Source organism: Procambarus clarkii, unplaced genomic scaffold (genome assembly GCF_040958095.1).
Source record: "Procambarus clarkii isolate CNS0578487 unplaced genomic scaffold, FALCON_Pclarkii_2.0 HiC_scaffold_272, whole genome shotgun sequence".
Lineage (NCBI taxonomy): Eukaryota > Metazoa > Arthropoda > Malacostraca > Decapoda > Cambaridae > Procambarus > Procambarus clarkii.
The window spans coordinates 33,977-42,524 of NW_027189305.1; the positions used below are offsets into that span (position 1 = coordinate 33,977).

Sequence of the window (8,548 nt, forward strand, 5' to 3'; positions counted from 1 at the left end):
CTTTAAAGATACCCGGGTGACCTGCAACCTTAGATGCATGTGCCAGCTTTAATGCTGCCGATCTTAATTCGTCTGGAATACTGCTCGGTCTGCCTGACTATTTACATAATATAGTTCTCCATCCTTTAACTCGAATTCATGCATTGGAAATTTACGATTTTTGGACGGATAATTTCCCTTCCAAATATTCAATAATACCTTTCCATCTAGGTTCATTCATTTGGAATTCTCTCATTTTCTCAGATGAAATGTTTTCAATATTCTGGTTAACGTTAATAGTAGCGATGTTCCTACTTAAAGTATCCGGCACTACATGTGACGGTCCAGGCTTGTAAAGGATCTGGAATGAGTGTGCAGACAATTCGTGAGACCAACGTGACATCCGTGGGCATTTCGTGCGTTTCTTAAAAATGTGTGTTAATGCTCTGTGATCAGTGTAGATTACAAAATGACGTTGAAAAAGATAAGGTTCAAAATATCTAACTGACTCTACCACTGCGAGCGCCTCCTGATCCGTGGCCGAATAACGAACCTCTGGTCCTTTGACCTTCCTACTGAAATAGGAAATTTTCATGATAGGAGAAATTTTCATTGTCTCGTTGCATCAAGCACCCACCAGACATGTGGTGGAGGTGAGGTCCCTTGATTGTTTCAAGCGTGGGTTGGACATGTATATGAGTGGGATTGGGTGGTTATGATAGGCTAGGTAATGATGATTACAAGTAATGAGAAACAAGATACGAGCTAGATAGTGTTGAGATTGCGAAGTCGGATTGCGAAAGGGATCTGGGAGTTATGATTAGTAAGAATTTAAACAAAAGGATCAATACATGAATGTTCGTAATAAGGCAAATAGGACACTTGGATTTATTAATCGCAGCGTTAGTAACAAGACACCTGGTGTGGTTCTTCAGCTATATCTTGCTCTAGTTAGGCCCCATTTAGATTATGCAGTTCAGTTTTGGTCTCCGTATTATAGAATGGATATAAATTCACTTGAACGTGTCCAGCGTAGGATGACTAAGTTAATTCCCCAAATTAGAAATCTTTCATATGAAGAAAGATTAACAAAGCTTAAATTACATTCACCAGAAAAGCGAAGAGTTAGGGGGTGACATGATAGAGGTTAACAAGTGGAAGAATGGACATAACAAAGATATTAATGGAGTATTAAAAGTATCAACACAAGACAGAACACGAAACAATGGGTATAAATTGGATAAGTTTAGATTTAGGAAAGACTTGGGTAAATACTGGTTCGGTAACAGGGTTGTTGATTTGTGAAACCAATTGCCGCGTAACATGGTGGAGGTGGGGTCCCTCGATTGTTTCAAGCGTGGGTTGGACATGTATATGAGAGGGATTGGGTGGTTATAAATAGGAGCTGCCTCGTATGGGCCAATAGGACTTCTGCCTTTGTTTTTATAACTTTATAAGCAGGTATGATAGAGAAATAGGCCAGGAGCATTAGACAACCAACTGCTAGAAAAGCGAGGTCCAAGGGTCAGAGCTCGGTTCTGCAGGCACAAATAGGCAAGTTGAGGAAGACACGTTGAGGTGAGTTGAGGCCTTTATAAATCAACATTATAATCCCCTTGTCATCCTCGTCAGGTCCCGAGAGCATCCCATCTCCAATGTTTGGGTCTCCAACTGATAACCTTCCGTCATGTACGATGTACAGCCTACTGGGAAGAATTTATACCCAAATGTCCTGAGGAAATTAAGTTTTAAGAGGCACATAGGAAACTAGTCTGGAAATAGGGGTGTGGAAGAGTGGAATGCCGGCAGCAGTATTGAGAAAAATAGTTGAACTGGATACAAGAATGGTATGCATATAATACACGAGCCTTCAGACCTGAGATGTGCTTCTAACATTCAGAATAAGTTAAACAAGCAGAAGTTCCTTTAATATTTATTTTTCAATATTCACTGAACAAGTGTTGTTGATATTTATGATTAACTTATTAGCTACAACACATATTATAATAGATTGAAATAAATTAAAGTGAGCATGAGTAGATGATAGATGTTTGTGATCTCTGGTCGTGTAACATCTTGAAGTGTCTCTAGGCCCTCGGCCACCTATTTACGCTCTACATATATATGATTGTCTTGATATATGTCTTGTCTATGGAGGTCCAGCCATTTGTGGATGTCCAGACATCTGTGAATGTCTAGACATCATCTGAGGATGTCCAGCCATCTGTGGACGTCCAGCCATCTGTGGTTGTCCAGCCATCTGTGAATGTCCAGCCATCTGTGGATGTCCAGCCATCTGTGGATGTCCAGCCATCTGTGAATGTCTAGCCATCTGTGAATGTCCAGCCATCTGTGGATATCCAGCCATGTGTGGATGTCCAGACATCTGTGGATGTCCAGCCATCTGCGGATGTCCAGCCATCTGCGGATGTCCAGCCATCTGTGGAGGTCCAGCCATCTGTGGAGGTCCAAACATCTGTGGAGGTCCAAACATCTGTGGAGGTCCAGCCATCTGTGGAGGTCCAAACATCTGTGGAGGTCCAAACATCTGTGGAGGTCCAAACATCTGTGGAGGTCCAGCCATCTGTGGAGGTCCAAACATCTGTGGAGGTCCAGCCATCTGTGGAGGTCCAAACATCTGTGGAGGTCCAAACATCTGTGGAGGTCCAGCCATCTGTGATTGTCCAGACATCTGTGATTGTCCAGACATCTGTGGAGGTCCAGCCATCTGTGGAGGTCCAGCCATCTGTGGAGGTCCAAACATCTGTGGAGGTCCAGCCATCTGTGGAGGTCCAGCCATCTGTGGAGGTCCAAACATCTGTGGAGGTCCAGCCATCTGTGGAGGTCCAGCCATCTGTGGAGGTCCAAACATCTGTGGAGGTCCAGCCATCTGTGGAGGTCCAAACATCTGTGGAGGTCCAAACATCTGTGGAGGTCCAGCCATCTGTGATTGGGGATTGTCCAGCCATCTGTGGATGTCCAGCCATCTGCGGATGTCCAGCCATCTGCGGATGTCCAGCCATCTGTGGATGTCCAGACATCTGTGATTGTCCAGACATCTGTGATTGTCCAGACATCTGTGATTGTCCAGACATCTGTGATTGTCCAGACATCTGTGGATGTCCAGCCATCTGCGGAGGTCCAGACATCTGTGGATGTCCAGCCATCTGAGGATGTCCAGCCATCTGAGGATGTCCAGCCATCTGAGGATGTCCAGCCATCTGAGGATGTCCAGCCATCTGAGGATGTCCAGCCATCTGAGGATGTCCAGCCATCTGTGGATGTCCAGACATCTGAGGATGTCCAGCCATCTGTGGAGGTCCAGCCATGTGTGGAGGTCCCATTGATCCCATGGGACCACCCATTGGAGGCGGCATCCCTGGCATCATACCTGGTGGCATGCTTGAGCCACCCATCATTGGTGGCCCCATCATGGGTCCTCTTGGACCCATTGGGGGCATACCCATGTTGCCTGGTATGTTTGCACCAGCCACGCCTGGAGGGCCCATGTTCCCCATTCCTGGCCCTATTGGGGGACCTCCAGGACCACCCATGTTCTGAGGCCCTGAACCGAATGTACCTTCTTGCCCATCAGGACCTCCTGGTCCTCCTTGCATGCTGCTCGGTGGAGGAATGGCTGCTCCCTTTGGAATCTTCCTGGCTTTAAATGCAGCAGTTGTTGCATCAATCAGAGACTGAGCTTGGTCCTCCATCCACTTCTGGTAGTACATTTTGACATTTTCCTTGTGTTTTCGCCCCTCGCAGTGAGTCTTCCGCACCGAGGGAGAGTCATGTGTGAGGTAGGTGTCGCAGTAATCACAGTAGTATTTTGGCATGATTGAGCGTCGTCAGGTTAGGTTTGGGTCCAATGACCTACTTGGAATAAAAGATTTCAAGCTATGGTGAGCCCGTAGTGGACTTAGCTATCACAGGTGTGGGGCGGTAACTGACCAACCAGAATAGAATAATACAGGAGAAGATGCCCGCGGGGCGAGCTTGGAAGTGGGGACAGAAGAAGATAACGGGAGTGAGAGGAAGAAGATTTGTAGGAGAAAAAGTGCCAGGGCTAAACCCAGCTGCGTGTCGTTTGGTTGCGGCATTCGAGGCAGGGACTCAGTCGGGTGTTTTCAGTGACAACAACAGGGACATCACAAAACTCACAACATCGCAGTGATGGGCTCAAGAGCATCAGGGCTGAACTTTTACGGATGGTTTGTGCTGGTTGTTGAGAGCTGAATATGTAATGATAGTGGATGCTGGGTGTTGAGAGCTAAAGTTTATCGAAATACAGAGTTAGGAGGAGGATCATGGATGGTAGAGAAGAGGTCATGATTGTTCCGTGGTAGTCTGAGAGTGTGTAGGAGAAAATCAATGGGTTGTTCATGATAAGTGAGTAGTCTATCAATTTGTCTGTCTGATAAAGTTTTCCATTAGACATTTAGGGCAGAAATTTTCGTACTTTCATGGAGACTTTGACTGGTAATAAACTCTTGCCATCGGGTGTTGAGTACCCATCTTAGTGCTCTATTCTGTATTCTTTGAAGCTTTAGTTTGTTAGTAGGTGCAGATAGAGAAAGAGCAAGTAGAGCATATGTTAAAAGAGGTCTAATAAGTGCTTTGTAAAGGTGCATTTTTGTGTCAGGTTTTGCAAATCTAATTCTGTACAGTTTTTCCATGGCTAGAAGAGCTATTGCATGTTTCTGTGTAATGTGTGTGAAAGAGTAGTTATCGATCAAATGTGAGTCCAAGAACTGTGGAGGAGGGAGACGCAGGACTGTGGAGGAGGGAGACACAGGACTGTGGAGGAGGGAGACACAGGACTGTGGAGGAGGGAGACACAGGACTGTGGAGGAGGGAGACACAGGACTGTGGAGGAGGGAGACGCAGGACTGTGGAGGAGGGAGACGCAGGACTGTGGAGGAGGGAGACGCAGGACTGTGGAGGAGGGAGACGCAGGACTGTGGAGGAGGGAGACACAGGACTGTGGAGGAGGGAGACACAGGACTGTGGAGGAGGGAGACACAGGACTGTGGAGGAGGGAGACACAGGACTGTGGAGGAGGGTGACACAGGACTGTGGAGGAGGGAGACACAGGACTGTGGAGGAGGGTGACACAGGACTGTGGAGGAGGGAGACACAGAGATATAAGTAGGATTTGGAGTGTATGAATAGAGTTTAAGAGGAATAGGGCGAATAGTTCTTTTACAAAAAAGTAGGTGATTTTGGATTTGGTGGAGTTGGTTTTGATACGCCAGTTATACTCCCATTCAGTGACAACATCAAGTTCTGCTTGTGCTCTGTTTGTTAGTGTATCAATGGTGTTGCTGGTGACAAGGTGAGAGACATCATCGGCGTAACATATGGTTAATGAAGTGTGATGAACAGGATCAGGAATGTCGTTGATGTATAGGATGTAGAGTGTTGGGGCAAGAACAGAGCCTTGGGGAACACCGGCATGTAAGTTGAAGTAGTCAGAGTGTTGTCGGAGGAACTTAATTCTCATTGTCCTATTGTCTAAGTAGTTAGAAAGAAGTTTGGTGGTGATAAGAGAAAGATTAAAGTTGTTGCATAATTTGAATTTTAGGCCGTCATGCCAAACAGTGTCAAAGGCCTTCTCAACGTCCTTAGTGATGAGTGCAGTCTTAAGTCTTTGGTGCTGATTGATACTGAGGTAGTTGGTCATGATGTTTAAGGCGTCGTGAGTGGACCGGTGAGGCCGAAATCCAAACTGTTTGTTAGTGAATAAGTCATTGTGTTCTAGGTGGGTTCTAAGTCTCTGGTTGATCAGCCTTTCAAAGACTTTGCCAAGTGTCTCTAGAAGGCTGATGGGTCTGTAGTTCTTTGGGTCAGTGTGGGGTTTCCCAGGTTTTGGAATAAGAACGGCTGTGGCAGACTTAAAGTTGAGAGGGAAGTATCCAGAGGCAAGGGAGGCGTTGAATAGGTTAGTGATAGCAGTAATGATAGAAGCAGGGAGTTGTCTAAGAAGGATATGTCCAATATCAGACGCACCAGGGGCTCTACGACGAGTGCCCATGAGAGCTGTCTTGACATCAGCTAGAGTTAGGGGAGTCTGTAGTTCAGTGTTTGAGTTGAGATTGTCAAGGTGGATGAGGTCGTCTGGTGTAGTTGCGTGTCTATTATGGTGTATCCAGTCTTCGACTACTTCAATGTTGGGGTGGGCAAATGGTTCAGGAGGATGTGGGTGAAAGATTCGTTCCCAGTGGTGTTTAAAAATGTTGAGTACTACATCAGGATCAGTGATTTTGTTGTTATTATGAAGAAGGTATTTAAACGGTGTGTGAGTTGATCCTTGTAAGCGTTTGATTTGTTTCCAGAATTCTTGAGGTGTCAGTTTTCTGTGTTGTTCTGCTTGTTCTATGAGGTGTTTCCAATGTTTTGTGTGATCTTCATCTAGGCTGTTAAGGATGTGGTTTTTTAATGCTGTTAGGTCCCATAGTATTTGTCCATGACGATGCATGTTTTGTAAGAATCTAGTGTGATAGCAAGCTAAGAGGCGTTTTGAGCGAATGGAAGGGGTGAAAGTGAAATGTGGTTTGTGTGTTGTTTTAGGAATGGAGATATTTGCTGCATGAATGATGGTGTCTTGTATGTTGCGTGCTTGTGTGTCGATGTCAGTGTGATGTTTGTCATTGTATTCATAAGTGAGATCAGTGTCATCAATGTGTTGTTTGAACATGTCCCAGTTTGCCCTAAGGTATGAGAATTGAGGAGTACTGGGGATGGGAATAGGATTTGTGGAGACTGTGAGAATTAAAGGAATATGATCAGAGCCCGTAAAGGGCCCTGGTGAAATGAAGTGTTGCAAGTTGCTGCCATGTCTGTTGGTGAATATGAGATCAGGTCTGCCAGAACCTAAATGATTGAAAAAAGTGGGGAAGTCAGGGCCAAGAAAGAATAGATGTTTTTGAGTGCATATTCGGTGAAGCTGTGTGCCATGCTGATTTGAGGTATTGTGGTGGAATGTGGGATGAAGTGCATTGAGGTCTGCAAGCAGAAAAACAGGCAAGTGAGTGTGGTTGAAGAGTGTTATGAAATCTTGCATGGGAATGCCGGTGTTAGGACGGGTGTAGGTTGTGCAGATGATGAGAGAACCCATTTGTGTGTGAAATTTGATGGCTAGGAAATGTTTGTGAAGCCATTGAGTGTGTAGGAGTTCGTGTTTGTATGAAGAACGGATGAGTGTTGCAACTCCTTCATATGCTTCATCTGGTGACTGGTAAGAGGAGTAGCCATAATGTTTGATTTTATATGAGTTCGTAATGTATGTGCTATTTAATAATAGCACATCAGGTCTCTCGAGCTCAATAAAATCTGACACCATGTGTCTAATGGAGAAATATGCTCGCACATTAAATTGGATGATCTTTATGAATTTTTAGGTTTTGATGGGGTGCTGGTGGGGTTTTGTGCATGTACAGGAGCATGAGGGTTGTGTGATTCAATGAGTTGGGCAGTTATTGAGGAAGGTGCATCTTGGAGGAGGGTGGTAGGAATTGTGGGAAATTGACAGCGGGAGGTGGGAGTAAGACAACGGGTTGCTAAGCGGGCTCGGGACGAGATGAGATGAGTTACAGAAGAAATGACTGTAGTTGTTGGGGGATGGAGGAAGGCAGAAGGCTTGTTGACAGGAACCGGGTGAGAGGTATCAGAGGTTGTAGTGTTTGAAGTCAGATTATAGAAGTGGAGGGGACAATGTTGGGAGAAGAGGGTGAAGGTGCTTTTGACATGGATGATTCAGTTTGGGATAGTCCAGGATGTGCTGTTTGGTCAGTGGAACCGTTTTCTGTAGCAGTCAGGAGTGGGTTGGTAGGACGTTGTGGGGGAACTGTAGTATTTTCTTCAGCTGAAGTCGTGGTGTTTTGTGGAGTGAGGACTGTAGGCGAGAATGGAGCAGAACGCAATAGCTGAGTAGGAGGAACAGAGATACTAGGAAGGCCGTTATGAGTGAGAAAAATAGGAAGATAGTCAGCAAAGTCACGGCCATCGTCCTTGGCCTTCAAATAAGCAGCTTGTACACAGGCAGTGACTCGTTCATATGAAAGGTTCTGAAGAGGAGAATAAGGTGGAGGTGGTGGGTGAGGGAAGAGAGGTGGAGATGACTGAGTTTGTTGTGCAGTATTATAATAATAATAATAATAATAATTTTTATTTAGGTAAGGTACATACATAAGGAGATTTTACAAAGTTTGTTGGCTTTATAGATAGAGCTAGTACATACAATGCCTAAAGCCACTATTACGCAAAGCGTTTCGGGCAGGAAAAACATTAATGACTAAAGCTTAAAACTAATGGGTAAAAAGAATAAAATGTGTTGAGAACAAATAAAAATAGAGGTAAAAGAGGGGGGAACATTGTTGAAAAAGCAGCACAAACACAATTACAAATTATTACAGAAAATTACATTCAAACAGCGTTGATTTGAAAAAAAAAAAAAAAAAAAAAAACATACATGGGTTGACAACAGAGGGGTAAGGTAGGTTACAGGGAATTTATTAGGTATAGCTTCGTTTTTATTTTTTTGTCCCCTAACTCCCCTTGCCACTTCGGG

General features: G+C 44.9%; 1 protein-coding gene across 1 annotated transcript; it reads right to left on the reverse strand.

Moving 5' to 3' along the window:
• Positions 1 to 2,128: 2,128 nt before the first annotated feature.
• Positions 2,129 to 3,827, reverse strand: LOC138361277 (collagen alpha-1(III) chain-like). Its single transcript, XM_069320650.1, has 2 exons — positions 2,904 to 3,827; positions 2,129 to 2,869 (listed from the first exon to the last, which is right to left on the reverse strand). The coding sequence occupies exons 1-2, from the start codon at positions 3,813 to 3,815 to the stop codon at positions 2,129 to 2,131; spliced, it is 1,653 nt and encodes a 550-aa protein (XP_069176751.1). The 5' UTR covers positions 3,816 to 3,827.
• Positions 3,828 to 8,548: the final 4,721 nt, after the last annotated feature.